This window comes from Mauremys reevesii, linkage group 4 (genome assembly GCF_016161935.1).
Source record: "Mauremys reevesii isolate NIE-2019 linkage group 4, ASM1616193v1, whole genome shotgun sequence".
In the NCBI taxonomy this organism is placed as follows: Eukaryota; Metazoa; Chordata; order Testudines; family Geoemydidae; genus Mauremys; species Mauremys reevesii.
Window position 1 is genome coordinate 107,510,356 of NC_052626.1, and position 20,854 is coordinate 107,531,209.

The 20,854-nt window shown below is 46.8% G+C and overlaps 1 protein-coding gene across 1 annotated transcript; it reads left to right on the forward strand.

Annotated features, from left to right (window-relative positions):
* The first annotated feature begins 308 nt into the window (after window positions 1-308).
* Window positions 309-4,531, forward strand: INS (insulin). Its single transcript, XM_039537843.1, has 3 exons — window positions 309-590; window positions 1,917-2,148; window positions 4,357-4,531. Exons 2-3 carry the CDS (start codon window positions 1,962-1,964, stop codon window positions 4,488-4,490), a joined length of 321 nt encoding a protein of 106 aa, XP_039393777.1. The 5' UTR covers window positions 309-590; window positions 1,917-1,961; the 3' UTR covers window positions 4,491-4,531.
* The last annotated feature ends 16,323 nt before the right edge of the window (window positions 4,532-20,854 follow it).

The following is a 20,854-nucleotide window of genomic DNA, read 5'->3' on the forward strand; positions in this document are numbered from 1 at the left end:
ACAGATATCCTTCTCTCTAATGAAGTGTTTTCTTTCCTCTTTTAACACCTGGCTCTAGCATAGTCTCATCAACAGCTTGGCCTATCGTCAGTTATTCAGTGGGCTGAAATTAACCTAACATATTAACATGTTTGCTTTTCTCTAATTTTACACGTCAGAAACAGCTGTTGAGACTGGCAGCCACTTGGCCCCCTCAATCCTGGCAGTGCCTATTGCCCAGCATTAGTGTAATCGTTAGAGCTTTAATAGCAGCATTATCTCCTGCTAAAAGGGTCACCACAACTCCAGGCAGAGCTTCTGCAAAGCAAAATCAGTCTATAGGTGAAATGAGATGGAAATTGCACACTGTTGCTTCTATCTTAACCCTCCTAAAGACCTGTTGACACTGTGCAGAGAGGACTTAATGTGCCTAGGCAGCAAAAATTTTGGCCAGGGCCTCGCTGAGAAGGTGGAGCTCTGATTAGCTCCTGTGTTGTTCGAACAAATGCAAAGGATATAAATACAGTGAAAGGAGGATAGGGAAGTCACTATAAAGCAACTCTTGTCTCTCCAAGCAGACCTCACTTCTTCTCCTGCTGCCACCTAGTTTGGTAAGTCCATTTTCCTCTCTATCACCTCAGCCTCTGTGTTTTTTTTCAAGCCCTTTTCTTAGGAGAATGTAGAGCCAGTGAAAGGTGTTGGCTTGACAGCTCTGGCAAATTATATCAGCTATCTGCAGCATTGGCACAGCATGGGGATATCAAAATTTCCCATATTGCCCTGCTTAAAAGCTTCAGATTTGACATGAATGGGTTACCTATCCACGGCTGGTCAGTCTTTGTGCTCTCTCTGCTAAGACAGCAAACCAGGGTGCTAGTCAGTGCCTGCAGTGGTTTTGTGATGTTCATAGCACAGGTGGGCACCACAAGTGGGAAGAGGTGACCATGGAGGTTCAACAGTGAAAGTCCATCTTGAGTGTTTTCCCCACAAAATATTCATTGCCGGGGCAACCTGCTAGAAGGAGAAGAAACCCACAAGCTAAATGCAGGCTAAAATAAAAAAAAAAAAACAGCCCAGCGTTGCGGGCTGCCTCCTTATCCAGGCCATGGCTGAAATGCATTGGTAGGATGGGTAGGGAAGCTGGCACTGCTATGGCACGTGTTGTACCTGTTCTATGGATAAGCAGAAGTAGCCTGATCAGGTCTGTTTCACCCCTTTGTGTGCATCTTGGGATTAACATGGCAGATGACTGCATCATTCCGTTCAAAAGACTATGGCCCAGATCCTGGTGTGTGCTGTAGCCATCGCCTAACAAGCACCACATAACTAACATAACTGGCCATAGAAGGGTCATCCTGCTGTAGGAGGGTCCTCTGCTGCTGCAGAGGTGCTGTTGTGACTCCGACAGTACAACCCCTCTTCCCCACCAGCGCTGGTGTAGGGAACGTGGCTGGGGTTTCCATATGCCCCACTGAGTCCTGACTGCTTTGCTGCCCCAGGAATTGGGGAGATCATAGGCTATCTTTGCATTCTTCTCCCTGAGGCTCCGAGCTGCGGCTGATGTGCAGGAGTTAAGAGCAGTTCTCTGTTATTTTGTACTCAGGCACTTAGGGTCCAGTCAATTCTTTGGGGGAAGAGGTCAGGGAGTGATAAATTAGACATGAGCCATTTTCTACTTGACTGGGTTCCATATGTACTGGGTACGAGTTGTTTTTTAAAAAGTATTATTAATGTAATATCACATAGGAGGCACCAAAGTTTCCCTGCAACTGGGATTCATAACGCACCCTCTCACCCATGCTTCTGTGGGATTATTAGAGGGGCCCTTCCATCACCTTGCATTGACTCTCTTGCCAAAAGAATTAAAGGCTTTAAGATACACTATGATGTAAGTCTCATATTCTAAACTCTCTCCTACCCACCCTCCCTGTCTCTAGCTCATTCTCCCCGTCCTAGCTTTCCTGGGTCTCGCCCTTCTCATCATGGCTCTCTGGATCCGATCGCTGCCTCTCCTGGCCCTTCTTGCCCTTTCTGGCCCCCCTATCAGCCATGCTGCTGCCAACCAGCACCTCTGTGGCTCACACCTAGTGGAGGCCCTCTATCTGGTGTGTGGAGAACGGGGCTTCTTCTACTCTCCCAAAGCCCGACGGGACCTCGAGCAGCCCCTAGGTAAGTCAGTTCTTTCCAGCAGTCTCACTTGCTTCCCCTGCAGCTCACATCAGCTTCTTTCCCTTTGCAAACCGCTTCTCTTTCCTCAGGAACTCGCAGGCTATGTATATATGAGTAGGAAGCATGTTGCTGAATCATAGTGAGAAGATGCTTCTCCATCACAGCGTGGCCAGGGAGGAAAGGGGAAGTCTGAACTGCAAGTGTTGGCAGGGAGAAAACTAGGGCACAGCATGTCTTAATAGTTCCAGCTGTCCTTCAGGGCATGCTGTTGAAATGTTAGCAGCCATCTTCTCTTCAATGGGGCAAAAATGTATGAAGCAAATAAACGATGCTAATTATTATTATTAATGTGTATTGTGGTAGAGCCTAGCAATCCCAGTCCTGGATCTGGACCCCATTGTACAAATACGGGAAAATCATATTTCAAGTGAAGCTTTGTTGTTTTTTTTAAATGCAAAGACTGGCTGGGTGGTCCTGCAGTAAAGCAACATGCTGTAGGAATTATCACTGAAGGCTCACACTTGTCTCCTCCCTTAGAAAGCAGGGAGTGGGAACAGTGCCATTCCCAGCTCCTGGTGGGCTCATAAAGTGCTTCATGCTGCCAAATGGCTGACATGGAAGTGGTATTGTCAGGCACCATGGCTCTTCTCAACCTGTTGGCTGAGCACAGACAGTCTTAGGAAGGACAAGACTTGTCTACATGGTAGCCCAAGATTTCAGGTGCATTCCAAGGGGAAGAGAGGCTCCTCCATGTAAACATGTCATGGTGTCAAAATCAGGCGCTCACTTGGGTGCCAGTGGTACTATAGCATCTGCCTGACTGAGGTGCAGAGTGAATGGGCTTGTTTCCAAGCTATTCTTTTTGACATTAAAAGGACTGGCTGGAAAATTTCAATTGAACAGGAAGCCCCTTTGTGCTAGGAGATTTCCAAACATAAAACAGAGAGCCCCAGAGAACTTCTAAACAAAGACAAACAAAGAGCCAGGGGAAAGTGATGCAATAATGGAAATGGTCACAATTTTTCCATCTAAACTTTTGTAGTTGTACAATTGCTTTTTTTTCCCTTCCAAGCAAAAATTTTCACATCATTTGAAGTTTTCCATGTTTTTCATTGAAAAGCCGAATATTTCTATGGAAAAAAATTCAGTTCATCAAAAATTTGGAAATTTTTTGCAAAAGTCCTCCATTTCCCATTTTTCACCAAACATAAATATGTACCATGTTCCAGTCATCCCTAGGTTACATGCGGCCAGTGAAGAGGAAAGGTTATTCCAGATTCAAGAGGCAGCACATCCAACCTGACAACTAACACTTGCCCACAGTCCCTTGGGCAGTGTTATTGTTTGCTCAGGCTCACAAGATGAGGCCCCTCTGAGACATTTGCAATTCCAACCTAACTCACCTCCGTGTAACAAAGCAGCACATTTTTACAATAGTCTATTACCAGCAGGGGCGGCTCTAGGATTTGCGCCGCCCCAAGCACGGCGGCACGCCGCGGGGGGCGCGCTGGCGGTAGGCGGTCCCGCGGCTCTGGTGGACCTCCTGCAGACGTGCCTGCGGAGGGTCCGCTGGTCCCGTGGCTCCGGTGGACCTTCTGCAGGCACGCCTGCGGGAGGTCCACCGGAGCCGCGGGACCAGCAGACCCTTCGCAGGCACGTCTGCAGGAGGTCCACCAGAGCCGCCTGCCGCGCTCCCGCGGGACGTCGCCCCAAGCACGCGCTTGGCGTGCTGGGGTCTGGAGCCGGCCCTGATTACCAGCCAGACACCTCATTTAGCTCAGAAGATCTTTCTCCATCTCTACAAGTCCCCCACAATAATTCTACACCCTCTTCCTTTTAGTATTGCCAAAACCCATCAGGCGTGGCCCCTCTAATGAGTTACAGAACCTGGTTGGAACATGAAATACAGGTAGCATGACCAGATTGCAAGAGTGAAAAATCAGAACACCTTTTTTTTTCTTTCCAGGGAGCAGGGTATAGTTGTGTATATAAGACAAAGCCCCTAATATCGGGAGAGTCACCCTAAATACAGGGCCTCTAAAAGCTACAATATTAATAAAGGGAAAATAAATTCAGTTTCCCCCTATTTTCCAATCAACTCTATACAGGAAATCCTGATCACTATAAAGAGGTACCCCCGCTGAGATAAAACAGCCAAAAGGTAATTTTATATTTAATTCCACAAGGTTTTCTTCTTTTTCCTGGCAGTGAATGGCCATCTGCCGAATTCGGTGGAAGAACTGTCATTCCAACAGGAATACCAGCAAGACAAGAGGGGAATCGTTGAGCAATGCTGCCATAACACCTGCTCCCTGTACCAGCTGGAAAACTACTGCAATTAGAGGAGACAAATATGGAGGGGAGTGTGTGTCTGTGTGTGTGAGAGAGAAAGGCACTTTTGGTATTGCACCTTTAAAGCAATTGAATAAAAATGCTGTGAATCTACTCAAGGAGCTGTGTAATTCATTATATGTTTGCCTCTAGAGCCTACTTTATGTTTATTTCAGGAATCCAGAGTCTGAAATGTCTTTTGCAGTCTGATAGGTCTGTATCAAAGGGATCAGAAAGGAATGGAGTCACCCATCGTGTAATAATGCCTTTACCCAACTCAGAAGACTTCTTGGGAATCTAAAAAGTCCTAAAAGCAGAGAACACAATGCTGAACTGGGCATGTCAGGGTTAGTAGTAGAAACTACCATCAGTGACTTGGTGATGGGTGGTAAAAGGGGGTTTAAGATGAAGCATATCTTGCCAACAACTTACTCCCGTACCATCTCCATCAGCACTTGATACTGACCAACTTTCTGTAGGTCCATGGTCCAAATATAGAAGCACTGCTGGAAAAATGGAACTCATTCAGATAGCAGGGCTCAGGCTGCTATAAGCAAAGAGTGGAGTAATCTCTTAACTATAACTGCTTAAATTAATCATTATGAATGACTGATTAAGTGAATCCAGCCCTCTTTCTGTTTGCAAATTACCCACAAGTAGCTCATGGTTATTAAAAATGTGTTTGCTTTTCAACAGTCTTTAACCAATAGTTCATATAAAGCTAAATTTCAGTGAAAGGAGTTTCCCCAAACCATTTGTAGTGACTACTCGGTGTTCAAAATGTGCTGTTTGAGCTGTGCTCCATGTGGAACATAGAATTGTTTCTGTTCCTTGCTGGGATTTCCCTGACCCTTATAACATGCTGCCCCTTCCACTCAAAACAAGTTGTTGCCTCACAACATGAATTTCATTTCTTGATTAATCTGATCTCAGCTGCAGCCCTGAAAAGCACCTACACCCAACTGCCTTGCTTCAATAAAACAAACAAGGTTACTGAGATTCAAATGCTGTATGCGTGGGAGGCCATTCCCATCTTATTTTTGCACCTAGGGCATTTAACTTTATTGTCCCTTTTCATGGGGCAACACTGCATCCCCACTTGCGCTGCACTAAGCATCCCACTCCATCACTGAGACGAGTTTCTCTTATCCAGAAAAGGTGAGTGAGGTAATTTCTTTTATTGGACCAACTTCTGTTGGTGAGAGACACACTTAAATCCTGTGGCAAAGTACCTTCTCCTCACTAGGCTCAGTCCTTTTTAGCCTTGGAGACACAGGCTTGGGCAAGACAAATCCTTACCAGTAGCATAGGGTCAGGCTATTCCTTTCCCCAGTCAGTCCCTTGTGCTTGTTTTGCTTCCCTTCTGAGAAGGAAGTGCAGCCTTCCTTCCTGGAAGGGTTCAGTGTCTTGCTGCACCCAACCTCCGGACCCGGACCCGGACCCGGACCCGGACCCGGACCCGGACCCGGACCCGGACCCCTCCCTTTCCCTCACCCCCTTCCACTTCCACACAGGAGAGGGTTTAAAAAGGTCACAAGCAGTTGGAGCCAGCTGAACCTAATTAGTTCCCTAGTAACCCCTTTCCAGCTGAACCTTATTTTCCCATGGTTCTCTCTCCTCAGTGGATTGGGAGAGGCCTTTTAACCCCCTGGGACTAATTACTACCACCCTCACCTTTGTAGCTGTTTGTCCTGGATTTACCACAGTCCACTTGAATGAAAAGCAAGCACCTCAAGGTGGCTGCATCCATTTTATTCCTTCCTGTATCTCCACTGAATTTTTGTTTGTTCATTTGTTTGCAGGAAAAGAAACCCAATTCTTTCCTTTCAGAGGCAAATTTTGATAATTTCACTTGGAGCTCAGCAGATGAGGGAGGCTACTGAGACATATTAGTCTGAACATATACGTCCCCTCTTCCCTGAAACAAAACCATCAATGGTCAATTTTAAATTGCTGATAAGCAGATGTTTTATAGAGCATCCTCACTGGTCTGCAGGCTCACAAGCATAACTTGCACTACCTGGGTTCTACCCGTACATGCCTCACAGAGATTCAGATGCCCCACCCCCACCCTGCCCCCAAGTCCTTTTCATAGAACCTGGCCCAAAAGATGTCAGAACTGCTGTCCCCCAGCAAGTGATCACAGTAGCCCAGGTGCCATCTTTTAATATGTTCCTAGAGTACAGCTCCTAGTTCCACCACGGACACAATCTGGCAAACTGGTGACAAGTTCAAGGACTGGAATAGTGTGGGCTTGTGTGGGTCACCTTGGCAGAAGTGCAGGTGGGAAGCACACCTGCACAAAATGGAAAATCAAACAGCATGAGACTTTCCGTCCAGTTGACCTCTTCCTAGCTAGGTTCTTATACGGTCCCTATCACTGTCATATCTGACAGCCTCGGACATTGATTCATTTATCCTCACCAGGCCCGGGGAGGTAAAGCAATGTTCTTATCCCCATTCTACTGATGGGGAACTGAGCCACAAAGGATTCAAGCCCAGTTCTACTGACATTCCCCATTGACTTCACAGGGACAGGATTTCACCCAAAGAAATTCAATGATTTGCTTAAGGCCATGCAGAAAGGGGCGTTAGTCCAGTGCCTTAACCCCAGCACCACTCTCGTCTCAGCATCTCACTCCTACAGCTGCCACCATCCTGGACTAGAGGCACATCTCTTTGGCCTCTATTCTATAGAACTGTGGTGCCTGTGGTTGTGCTTGGGAAACTCAGGCCACAAGCCCCAGGCTGGGAAGATATGACAAGATCTTTGCATGGCTGTTGCTGCTTTCAGAGTAACTAGCTCCAAGCCAGGCTGAGTATCGCTTCATTCGTTTCTAAGGAAGACTCTGAAGAAGCACTTATATAGCTATGCTAATGCCGAGTGAAATCACCAGGATTCAGATTTTTGCAATAAAAATACCAAGAGCAATTACTAATGATAAGGCTGTTATTTAATTAAATCCAGCTTAAGTTCCAGCAATTGCACACTTTCCATCATGCCAGAGGAGCAGTGCTAAACAGATCCACAGAGACAGAAGAGGAATTCTGATGCTGACTCCACTCGCAAATGTGGAAGGCCAAACAGTTCAGAGGAGGAAAGCCTCATGAACAGAGACCCCTGTGAGGCAGATGTTCCTCTCCTCAGTGACCGGATTTAGAGGTGCCAGAGTAATTCTTTCCTTAGAGAGAAACACAAATTGGGGTCCCCTTTGAAATAGCAGAGGAAGAGGCCTGCTTAAGTGAGTCTTGTCCAAGGTCAGTCAGTTGTGACCTGGAGCACAACACAGTGTCACTTTTCACCATGAACCTGTAGGATCTGCTGTGCTTTAGAGGAAAGAGCTCAAGTAACGTACACTTGCTGCAGAAAGTGGCATTGGTAATTCAGCAGGTGGCACTCTTCCCTTGGAATCAGAACTGAGCCAGTGCCCTCCTGCGTGCTGCTGAATGTACCCGTCTCTTGTATGAGGCGTAAAGCTGTGCAGTTGGTCATTCACTCTCCTTAGCACAGGCAGAGTCAGACAATGTTGCCAGACTTGCAGCAATAGATTCTCTGGGATCGTGGGGCCCATTAATACAGGTAGATTATACCAATATTTATTGCGCTTGCTCCAGTGCTGCTTCATGAGATAGAGTTCAGGGTAGGGGTATGTCTCAAGCCCCCACAGGGAAGCAAGATGTCTCCCCATTTATCATGGCCCACAAGCATGAAGTACAATGCAGATTCTTTTTTCTCCTTCTCAGCAAGGATCCTCCATCCCCCTAACTCCTCCTGGCCAAGAACATACACCACTTCTCTGGCCAGAGCCCACCCCACTGTGGGGCTGAAATCCTACTTCCTTACTCCTTCCTCACCCATAGCTGGCATGAGCTCAGTTCGGGATCGGTGGGAAAAGTTACTCACTGCTTCATTGGCTTTGCAAGTGAAAGCCCCATCAAAGGGCTTTGCAGGGAGCCCCTGATTTACCTACATCAGCCCAGATGCTGTGGATAAGAATGCTCAACATGGGTGCTCACTCAACAAAAGTACCTCCCCACCTTGGTCCTCTTCATAGAGCCTGACCCAAAAGATACCAGAATTCCTCCCTCCTCTTCTGCTCCTTCTCCCAGAAGAGATTCCCAACCCCTACGTTCTTGTGCTTGCACATGGGCACTAAGGAAAGGTTTTCTCACCTGCTTCCACTGCCCTCTTTCCTCCTCCCTCCCCTTTCCCTAGACAGTCTGCCTGCATATAGAGGAGGAGAGGAGATGGGAAAGGCAGGTCCTAGTCAAAATCAGCAGCTCTCAGGCACCTGGGATTACATTCCTGTGTATTTAAAGCATTCAGATACCACAGCAATGAGTGAGATATCAATGCCTGGAGAGAAGGCAGTTTTACAGTTTTTTTTACATGCTGTCAGAGATGAATAGTAACTGCCCAGAAAAAACAATCAAGGCAGCTGCACACATTTAAATCCCTGAACATTCCTGGGGAGCTATATATCTCATGCAGGCCCCCTAGACAGGCGTTAGGATCAGAGGGGAAGCTTCGTATATTGCATCATTGCCATTGTACAAGTGCTTATCAAAATTAGAAGAGAAGTGTCTTCATTATCATTAACTCTTTGTATGACAGTAGCACCTAGAAGCCCCAGCTGAGGTCAGGACCCCATTGTGCTAGGCGGTGTCCAGATACGTGTCAAGAGTGTTTCTGCCCGAAACAGTGCAATGTCTAATCAGACAGAGGTTGGGAGAGAGGAAGTTATCATCATCATCATCCTCATTTTACAGAGGGGGAAACTGAAGCACCAGCAGATTAAGTCACTAGTTCAGGGGAGCAGAGGAAGTGTAGGTCAGAGCCAGGAACTGAACACGTATTGCTCAAGCTCTGGTTCAGTACCTTAACCACAAGAACACCCTTCCTCTCTGGTGTGTCTCTTCTGCTTGGTAGCAGTGGACACTCCCCACTAGAGCAAGGGCTTAGCCTCATTCCCCCTCCCCTCAATGAACAATATCTACTGAATAGTCTCATTGGATGTAGCTACATCTGTCTGCCTCAGACTATGAAAGGCCTGGCTCTCCTGGCGAGAGGGGAAAAAATTGGTATTGTGAAGAGTCTCATGCACTGAGTAATTGTATTTTTAAGGTCACCCCGCAACTGGCAAAAATAAATCAATGCCCTTTCATTCTTCTTTGTGCTATATTAAAAAGGCTTGAAAGGTTTTTGGTATATTCTTATTTTTTCTTAATTGAGGAATTCTTGATCTCATTCATCACTGATGATAGGTACTCTGGTTTTACTGATGTAACTACATTGAGGTAAGGGCAGTTACATCCCATGTTGATTGAAGCCCATGAACGCTTGCCTTCCCCGTTTTTGCTAGAGGACTAGTGAACTCAGATTTTCTCCTGACTGTTTATTAGGAGTTTCACTTGATAAGCTCTTAGACAATTTGACTAAAAATATAACTTCCTGGCTCACTTGCTCAAGTTTCAGTCTCCTCCCTTCTGGCCGGGTTTGGAAGTTAGCTTTCAGCCCAGATCCCCCTCCCCCACACCCCTTCTGTCAATTGCTTGTGCTGTGGCTCCTCTCTTTCTCTCCCTGACTCAGCTCTCCAGTCAGGTCACTAGATCATGACCCACTTCTGAGGCAACAAAGTCCCACTGGACAAGTTGTCCATGTGCCTTCTCAGGCAGTCCTCTGTTCCAGCTCCAGGTACCACTTTACCAGGAGATGGTAGGGGAACCACTCTTCCCTGTTCCAGCCCAGGAACTCTACAACTAGTCATCTAGATTTGCTCAGCATCAGTCCTCATTGCTGTTTCCCTAGGCTCCTCCCCCAGCTCTTTGCCTTTCTGTGAGTTTGCTACCAGAGCTTTCGCCACTCCCCATGGCTATTTCACCCCTCTAGGTCTCTTGTAAAACACTCTAGTCCAGAGCAGGATCCCAATGCTCTCCCCCAGGTCTCCTTCTTATCCCTAGCCAACTCCCCTTTCTTCTGTAGAATGACTGCCAGCCTCCTGCCTGCTGCCCCTTCCTGGCTTTATACTCCTATGCCAGCTCCTCCCTCAGTTGGGTTTCATCTGCCATTAGGCCCTATCAAGCCCTGGTTCCCCTCCAGGTGCATCACAGAATGTTAATTGGCCCCTCCTGGCCCAGATGAATCCACTCACGGTTCTATGGGTTGAACACCCCATTGTACAGATCTTGTAATGTCTTAGTACCCCTGGATCTCCAGTCCTCCATGGAATTCTCCAGCACAAACAGGGCGGTTCAGACCTGATATTTCTAATGGCGGGGGGGGGGGGAAATCCCAAGTAGAAACAACATTTTCAGGCCTTCTTCAGACCTTATAAAACAGTGAAGAGGGCGACACAACTGCAATTTTTTCCCTTTGTAGGTCACTTCTATGTTGTTATGGCAAACTCCAGTCTGTCAGGAGGAGCTGAACTGAACAGCTGATCCCTAGGCTGCAAAGTGAGCAAAGATGAAGGTCTTGCTTGGCATCAGAGCTACACCCAACCTTGTTATCTTAATCTCAGGCAACTGGAGAGTTCCTGAGGCATAACAGGTGCTTCCCCTATTAGGGAGAGAGTGTTTCCCTCTCCCCCTCCATACTAACATAAACAAGAGTGTGTCAGTGGGATAAGACATGGGAGCACCATCACTGAGAAAGCTCATCCTGCTTGATTCTCAGGGAGAATTAATAACATAGCTTTGCAAACCTGCCCAGAGGCTGGGGTGGGGGTAGGGATGGAGAATGCAGAGCTAGCATTTCTGGTAACCAGAGGGATGAGAGAGCGGGCAAGGACCAAAGTCTATTCTCTCTGGTTCAGCCCATATAACATTGATAACTTTAGTCACTTCTAACAGTGTCTGAACATTGTGCAGACTGAAATCGCCTAGTGCGGCCTATTCGTTCCATTGCTTCCAGCTCTGCTGCATGGAGGGTACAGCTGGAGGATAGGGAAAAAGGGCAAGTTAACTGCCTATATTCAGGGCCAGCTCCAGGTTTTCTGCCACCCCAAGCAGCAAAAAAAAAAAAAAAAAGAAAAGAAAGCCACGGCAGCGCGATCGCACCGCTCTACTCTTCGGCGGCAATTCAGCGGTGCGTCCTTCACTCCGAGCGGGACTGAGGGACCCACTGCCAAATTGCTGAAGGTCTGGACGTGCCGCCCCTATAGCAGCTGGAGGGCCACCCCAAGCACTTTAGCTGGTGCCTGGAGCTGGCCCTGCCTATATTGCCTGACCTTTTTCTGAAACTGATGTAAGCAATTGCTCAGAAAAAGTCAAAAGTGCCCTTAGTTGTCTACAAACCACGTGACTGTTTTTTCTAGGAATGGGATCTATGAGTCACACATATTGTAACCCAGGGATCGGCAACCTTTCAGAAGTGGTGTGCCAAGTCTTCACTTATTCACTTTAACTTAAGGTTTCGCGTGCCAGTAATACATTTTAACGTTTTTTAGAAGGTCTCTCTCTATAAGTCTATATTATATAACTAAACTATTGTATGTAAACAAGGTTTTCAAAATGTTTAAGAAGCTTAATTTAAAATTAAATTAAAATGCTGATCTTACGCCGCTGGCCCACTCAGCCCACTGCCGGCCTGGGGTTCTGTTCACCTAGTTCGGCAGCGGGCTGAGCAGGGCCAGCGGCCGGGACCCCAGACCGGGGGTGCAGGTGGGAATGTGGGAGGTGGGTGCAGGAGCTCCTGTTTGGTGCTCAGTGTGAGGGTGGGGATGAGGCGGGTGCAGGAGTCAGAACGGGGGCTGGAGGTGTGTGAGGGGGTGCAGGAGTCAGGGTGTGGAATGGCTGGGTATGTGTGGGAGACGCAGAAGTCAGGGCTGGGGTTGTGGGCGGTGCAGGGGTCAGGGCAGAGGGCTGGGTGTGTGGAGGGGATGCAGGGGTCAGAGCAGAGGGCTGTGTGTGTGGGAGGGGGTTCAGGGGTCAGGGCAGAGGGCTGGAGTGCTCAGCTCATGGGGGTGCTCCCAGCCCCCTGCCATGAGCGGCTCATGGCAGGGGGCTGGAGGGGATACCACCCATTTCCCCAGGGCTCCATCCATCCCCACCTCTGCCTCCTCCCCGGAGCAGGGAGAATGCTGCGGCTCCGCTCCCCCTCCCCGTCGCAAGGGCGATCAGCTGATTGGCGCAGGGAAGGAGAGGAGGTGGCACAGGAAGGCAGCACGCTGGGGGAAGAAGTGGGTGAAGGGGGAGCTTGGCTGCCGGCAGGATCAAGCTTCTGCCTCCTGTCCCTGCAGGAGACAGTGGTGGGCGGGGGGCTGAGTGGGGCCGGGATCTCGGCAGGCGGCAGATTGCAATGTGCCATTAAAAATCAGCTCACATGCTGTCTTTGGCACGCATGCTGCAGGTTGCCGACCCCTGTTGTAACCTTTCCCAACAACTATACTTTCCTCTGCTGCTTGTGAAGAGTGAGGGTGGGAAGGTAGGGGAGGGTATATTTTACATTTGAAAAGGTATTTGTTAAAAATTCACCATTGGAATGAAGGACACCTCGTTGGGGAAGTGGGGAAGGAAAGGGAGAGGGGGACAAAGGGGAAATGAAAGAAGAAAGTAAACTACACAGGAAAACTTAAAGGCAAACCATCATTTTGAAGAACCACAGGTGTCTCATCAGACCTTGCATACAAGTCAAAACTAAACCATCAGCATAAGGAAAGACGTCACTAGGGTTAGCCATGCCATGACACTCCTGAATTTGTTAATTTCCCAGATAGACCTGAACTGAGCTTTAGTTTCACAGAAGAGTCTGAATATTTCCCTATTCTGGTCAACCAAACATGGACTCTACCTCCACCGTATTAATAAAATCAGAGCCGGGGCTCATATTTCTGAGAGCTTTTAATTACGACACCAATGCTTTGTATTAATGTAAACAACTGGCAGCTTTTTCAGTCTAGATGTCTACACAGAACTAAAACTCCTATCCCATCATGCGACGAGTCTTCTGTAAATCCGGAGATGGATTTATTGAGGGACTTGAGTTATTCCAAATCCTGCTCAGGGTTGTGAAGAGAAAATTCCTGGCACTTTACATTCATTCAGGTCTGAAATTAGTTGCTGACATGGAAATGGTAGGTAAAATCAGGGGAAGAGTAAGATTATCTCATGTCACATACCCTAGCTCATGCTAGCTTGATCTCAGAAGGAAGTAAGGGATGGGGGAAAACATGCAAAAGTAAGTTGTGTTCTTCAATATTTTATCATGTAGATAGGAGGAGAAGGACACTTGAAACAATTGTTCAAGGGGAATGATTGTTTCCCTCCTCTGATAATAAAAAATGGACTCCTTTTCTTCTCTCTCCAGAAATAGTTTTTTCTAAGGTGACAAAGAAAATACAAAATGATAAGCGTCAAACATCAATATACAAGGAACCCAAAAGAGATGCAGCTATTACTCTTGGAGCAACCAGGGAGTGATGGTGATTCTTGATTTTCAGAGTTCAGTGACTAGATATATTCAAATACATTATATGGGTTATTTTTCCTGGGAATGCTCCCAATGGTCCATCCAATATTTACTTTGCACAACTCAAGAATTAAGATTAGTAGTTGCTGACATGAAAATCTAACTGAACTAGTTAAAACTGTTACAATTTGTAATTCACCTGTAGTAACAGTTGTGGGACTCCATTTATTTTACAAGGCTTTCCAACTTCAAGACTGAATCATAGAATCATAGAATATTAGGGTCGGAAGAGACCTCAGGAGATCATCTAGTCCAACCCCCTCCTCAAAGCAGGACCAGGAATGTCACTATGGCTCAGCTAGTAGTCAACCAACAGTCCTTATTCCATTTTACCAGGGGCTAAACTGAACTGTTGTATTCAGACAGAGTGGATGGGATTTCTGTTACATCCCAGGGAAATCACCTCCATGTGCTAGAACCTATGGAGGTCTAAAAAGCCTCTGAATTGTAGAAACTCTGATTACTTCTGGATTCTACAATTCAAAACTCCACAAACTTTCAAAGCAGGGTGTGACAGAGTGCTAGGTATGAAACCCTGAGTCGGCACTCTGTTCACAGCAGCTCCCATCAGGTATAGCAGATGGGAGCTGATGAGGCAGAGTTGTGCCTAATTTGTGGGTGGGACAGGGCAGAAAGGCTAATGAAGCCATTAGCCAGAGCCCACAAATAGGCACAGGAAGGAAGTGAAAAAGGGAAAAGCAGGCAATGAGAGAAAGAGAGTGATTTATTGATTGATTACTCTCCCCTGCTTGTAAAGGTGCTAGATATGTTGTGGGACTCAATTATAAATAAACTGTGCAGGGCGTTGAACCAATACAAGGGTCTCTGTGTGGTTTGTTGACTGAGACAGAAGCAGGACGGAGGAGGCCCTGTTACACAGGGATTTGGATGATGCTTCATTTCCACTTCCTAAGTGATGTGGCAAAGTGAAGAGCAAAGTGGGACAAAGGTGGGGGTTTCTTTTTCAGTTGTTTTGATGGCTTTCTTGAAAAGGAAGCAACATACTAGAAATGAATCTTTGTAACTAACAAATTTTAATAAATGGATCTATTTTAGATGCCTGAGAATGTATTATTAAAATTATTTGTCTTACCATAGCGCCTAGTAGCCCTAATCATGGACCCCATTGTGAAGGGTGCTGTTTGCACTGAAGATAAGTGTGAGCAAAGCACCTAACACAGCTACACTGTGCTCATTAGAACTTCAGTCCCTATTTATACTCTATGCAATGTCCAAATAAAATCGCCGCTGCATCAACCTCAAAGCCCCTTTCTAAAGAGCAGAAGCTTTAGTTCTGTTCTCCTTGCTGCCTGCATTATCTGCCATAACTTGCTGTTTCAATGACAGAGCATTACCATCAAGGACAAAAACAACTGGAGAAAGGCTAAGAACTGTGAGGATGTGGGAGAAAAAGTTCCTTTTACTGAGCCAATTGTCAGATGTTGAGGAATGCAGCTTCCCTTTGGCTAGGACAAATTCCACTATGGACAGGATTAACTGGAGAGAAACTATGGTCAAATGAATCAAGCATAGAACTGGGAGCCAGGAATGCCTGAATCCTTATTCCAAGTCTGCTGTTGATTCCCCACGTGGCCTTGAGCAAATCAGTTCATTTCTATGTGCCTCTGTTTTCCCCATCTGTAATAAGGGATTAACATTCTTCCTTACCTCACAGGGGTTTTTAAGAGCCGTAATTAGCTACCATTTTTACAGTGCTATGAATGCATATCGACAAGAGAGAACTGTGTCCAGGTTCTAGACAAATGCAGTTTTAAATAGAATTATTATTATAATTAATTGGATTGTGGGAGTGCCTAGAGATCCCAGCCCCCTTGTGCTAGGTGCTACACAATTAATTTGCAGAAGTTATGTCAATGCAGTTTCATTTTCAGTGACGGTCTGGTCATGGGAAAGCAGATAAGAATTTTTTCACCATGGAGGGTCTCCTTCAGCTATGGTAATGTTGATTCCCTCCCGAATATGTTTTGGGGAATCACTTTTAGAACCAAATTTTCAAAACTTGGCACCTAAGTTGCACTTCCAAAATGTATGCTGGCACTCATGTTGTGTGTATATTCCATATTTGTCTGCTCTGACTGGCATTTCCAAGTGCAGGATGAGTAATTGCAGGTGTGTGTGTCTATTTGTGCATGCAGTTACCAGCTTTGCTGGCGTGAATGCTTGTTTGTCTACAGTTCTGTGTGAACTAGGGATTCTGTCCACATGCACATTTTTGTGGATGCTCTTTAGCTAGTGTATGTTGGGGCAGAAGCACTGAGCTCAATGTCATGCAAGTATATGCCAGCTGAAGAGATGGCTCCTAGTTTGGAATATTTCGCCCTTGATGCTTTTCAAGCCCAGCTACAGTGTAGCATGCAGGACAGCCCTAGATACACATCAGGGAGGTGGACAAGTAGCAACCTGAACTCACACATGCCTAGGACAAACAGTGCCCCAGTTTGTAGCTCAGGCAAGATTTACTTATGGAATCCCCATCAGAGTTCGGCAGGCCCACTGCACTCACATAGGAACAGAACAACTCCCCAGCTCTTATACTCCAATGAAGAGCTGTGAACACTTGTTGTGGATTCCTGAAGGGTAAGTGACTCAGGGTGACAAAATGTGATATCCCATCTACCCCATCATTGTGCTTTGCATCATGATCTTTGGGGGAGGGGAATATATCCAGAGCAATTTATTCTGACTCAGCAATCCTCTTGAAGTGATTCTGTGATGGTGGTGAGGCCTCATGACCAACTAAAATATCTTGGCTCTGCTATTTTTGCAGTAAACATACGAAGGTCTCATGCCAGCAGTGGAGGGCAATTGGAAGAGAATGCAAATAAAGACTTAAGTTCATTCAGATTGTTTGAATAAAGAACTGAAAACTGAGCTGCAGAGCGGATTGCAAAACAATTCTTTTGGGCCATGGTGTTGTTAACACTGCCTAGAAAGAGAGGGATAAAAGTTATCCTCTGTCTCTGTTTGTGAATGTTTATCAAAAAGGACTTGGTCTAGTTACCAGGAAACAGAGTTGAATCACTCTGAAATAAATGATGCACATATAATTGTGAATCAGAATTACCTCTTTGGAACCAAGGGAGGCGAACCAGCTGCTGGGTGGGTGGCTGAAGTTGTCAATGCAGACAGGGAGTGACAAATGATGTTGGCCGTGTGACCAGACACCTCAAGAATGGTATCTGGCTTTATCTGAAAAGGAAGAGAAGCTTCCCAATTTGCTGAAGCTAATCTCACTGTATTATTTCCCTTTCCTGGAAGGCACGGACAGTGGAATATTATCCACGGCCCGGAGGGCCACTGGATTCATTCTTTCATATGAAATAGCTAAACTGACCGAAGATATTTTTAAAAAGATTAGGCCAGGTTTTAGAATACAGACATGTGATGCATTTTAAATCCACCTACAGTCTTTCTTCTGAACTAGGAAGATATTTTGCTAAGGAATCCCAATCTACCATGGAAAGCCTGTCTGCTCTTTAGACTGGCCTCAAGAATGATGCACCAATTTTCAGCAAAAATCTTTGCTGGGGTGTCCAGCCCTACCTCCTCCTGCTCCACCCCCTCCTTCCAGACTGGATCCTTGCTGAAGATTGATCTGCATGAATATTCCTAAATAATTATCTCTAGGTGATTTAATTTTGTTTTAAGTCCTGAACAAAAAAGTGCAATTGCTTGGTCAAAGCTGAATGCTGTGTTCCAAAGGACATTCAGCATTCACACTTTGATTCCTGCTGGTTAACACTGGCATTCACAGGCCCAGGATGCTAAAGGGAAGTCAACTGAGTTGATAGAGCTTAAAAGGAAATGGTTCTGAGTCTTAACACTTTCTCTCCTCCTCACCCCCGGCAGTTTTCTGTGAGGATGGCAGGCTCAGAGAACTGGCAATGAGACATGGAGCATTTCACCACTAGGTCATAGGTTTGCAGTTACTGTAGACTGGTAATGACCCCAAGTTACTTGTTTGGGGGAATGCAGTAGGACCCATTGCTCCTGCAGCAGACAGCTGCCTGCAGCACCAAACTGCTAATTTAGCTGATGACACCCTTGTTGGTGGAGAAAATATCAAGTTGGTTTTTTTTAGGAAACATTGGAAGATTTTTCAGGGGTTATTTTATTTCATTGGAATTTCACATGAGAAAATCAATTTTTCAAATGAAAAACTGAAAACAAAAGCAATTGCAGTGTTTGAAACCATTTTCTCTTAAAAAACGTTAATTTTGGGGGGGGAATTCATTTTCAAAACTGAAATTTTCTATTGAAAATGTAACATTTTTAAACAAAAACTGTTGTTCCCATTTTTAGTAGAAAAAAATGGAAAATTCAGTTGAAAATATTTTTTTCTGTGAAAGTGTTTTCTTTTGACAAAAAGCCATTTTTCATCAGTTATATTTCAGTTCAGCCATTTGTACTTGCTTGCAGTCTCATTAGAAGTACCAATGATTTCATGGGTACAGAACAATCTTCTTGCCCTTAGAAGGTCCCCCTATGTCAGGTTGAGGCACATTGCTGGGATAGGATATGGGAAATGTGTACTTCCAATGTGAGTGCTGTACCTGCTTGGTAAACAGAGAACTTCAGCTTCTAGGCCTATCATTCAGGCATGTTTCATGAACACTAAAGGTGAGTGTAGCGGGGCAGTTACCTCGCTCTGGTAGAAAAAGGCTAGGCTGATTGGGGAGGCAGCCACAGGTAGGGCCATGCCCCAATCAGGCCACACCTGGCCTTGTTATAAGGGTTCAGGGAGACACTAGGCTAGTCTCTCTGTAGCTGTGGAGAGTGAAGGACCTGGTTGCTGGGGGAGGTTCAGGGGACCAGGAGTAGAGCAGTACTGGGGAAAGACAAGGGGAGCTGGGAGCTCTTGCCTGGCAAATCTCTAGGTTGCAGGCCTTGGGGTTGTAGAGGTACAGCCTGGGGTTAGGCAGGGGTAGCTGGTCTGACCCCCTTGCCAATGATGAGTGGCTTTTACAGACTGCAGTCTGCCTCAGAGAATGGGGGCTAGATGATGGCTAGCAGTAGCCCCTGAGATAAGGTGGGTTTAGATGAGATGGGGGTTCCCCTGGGAGAGGAGACCCAGAGAGTGGGGGAACTGTGGGGGCAGAACCCTGAGGTAAAGGGGCATGGAGGTCCAGGAGGGACATGGGGTGTGAGGCACCAGCCAGCAGAGGGTGCTCTGAGTGCTGAAAGAGCTAACTCCCAGGATGACCAACAGGGGGTGCTGCACTGGTGAGTGTCAACCTCGCTTCAGTGAGATTTTCATTTTTGCCCTAAACTTTGCTTCTAATTAACTCCCTTTGACTCCAAAGGAAGCAGAGTTAAGCCAAGAGTGAATGTTTTTGAAAAATCTCTCTCACATCCACTTCAAGTATTCTCTCTAAATTAGACCCCCAAATAGCTGAGCCATTGACTAACCACACCTCACACCAAAAGTTGGTTTATAGTGAGTTATTTTAAAATTTTTAAGGCTGCAATTTTTTCCCATTTCACGGCAGAGGTGCAGGAAAACCAGGATATGTCATGGAAAGGGGGAAAACATGGGGCTCAGGGGGGTGGGGTGAACAGTGAGCCCAGGCCAGTGAGGAGGGGAGGAGGTCCCAGGAGGTTGAGGTGGAAAGGGTCTGGAAACTGAGCTTATTCCGCACAAATCCTGCAGTGGCTTCTAATGTCCTACAGCCCTGCTCCAGGTCTTGTGAGCTGACCAATATGGTTTCAGTGCCACTCAGCTTAGGTGCAGCTGCCCTTCCGTATATGGAGATGAAGGGGCATTGTGACCTAGAGCAGCAGTTTTCAAACTTTTTTTTCTTTCTGGTGACCCAGTTGAAGAAAATTGTTGATGCTGGTGACCCAATGGAGCTGAGGATGAGAGGTTTGGGGTGTGGGAGGGGGTTAAGGCTCTGGGCTAGGGGTACAAGCACTGGGGTGGGGCTAGGGATGAGGGGTTTGGGGTGCAGGAAGGGGTCATGGGTTTTGGGGGTGGGGCTTAGGGCTGGGCAGGGGATTGGGGCACAGGCTTACCTGGGGTGGCTCCCGGTCAGTGGCATAGCAGGGATGCTAAGGCAGGCTTCCTGCCTGTCCTGGCACTGCAAACTGTGCTGTGCCCTGAAATCGGACAGCAGCAGATCCAGCTCCTAGGTGGAGCTGTGCAAGCAGCTCTGCAGGCACCGCCCCCTAACTCTCATTGGCCTGGGAGCCGGTCCTTGGGGTGGAGGCAGTGAAGGGAGCCCCATGTCCCCCCCCCACCTAGGAGCTGGACCTGCTGCTGGCTGCTTCCAAGATGCAGCACGGTGTTGGAACAGGTAGGAACTAGCCTGCCTTAGCCAGGCAGCACTGCAGACCAGACTTTTAATGGCCCGGTCAGTGGTGCTGACCAGAGCCGTGGTGAGTGCCTTACATTCTGTGACCCTGTACTGGGTCATGACCCACAGTTTGAAAACCACTGACCTAGAGCACAGGGTTGCAAAGCTACTCAGGTTTGGCACGTCTGCCCCTCCATCTCCATATATGGAGGGGTGGAAACACAAAACCCGAGTGGCATTGTGACCATGTGGGCCAGGTTGCAAGGTCAGGAGGGGAAAAGAGCCACCACTGTGGTGGTGATGGTAGTCATGGATGTTGTTCAAATTCTCAGTTACCATGAACACCAGGACTGGGCCAAAAGAAACCTGATGAGGTTCAACAAGGACAAGTGGAGAGTCCTGCACTTAGGACGGAAGAATCCCATGCACTGTTACAGACTAGGGACCGAATGGCTAGGAAGCCATTCTGCAGAAAAGGACCTAGGGGTTACAGTGGACAAGAAGCTGGATATGAGTCGACAGTGTGCCCTTGTTGCCAAGAAGGCTAACGGCATTTTGGGCTGTATAAGTAGAGGCATTGCCAGCAGATTGA

Bases quoted from the DNA above. Each gene is read 5' to 3' on its own strand.
- INS (XM_039537843.1), top strand. From the start codon at position 1,962: ATGGCTCTCTGGATCCGATCGCTGCCTCTCCTGGCCCTTCTTGCCCTT. The intron at 2,149-4,356 runs GTAAGTCAGTTC...TTTTCCTGGCAG, and splicing joins GGACCTCGAGCAGCCCCTAG to TGAATGGCCATCTGCCGAAT.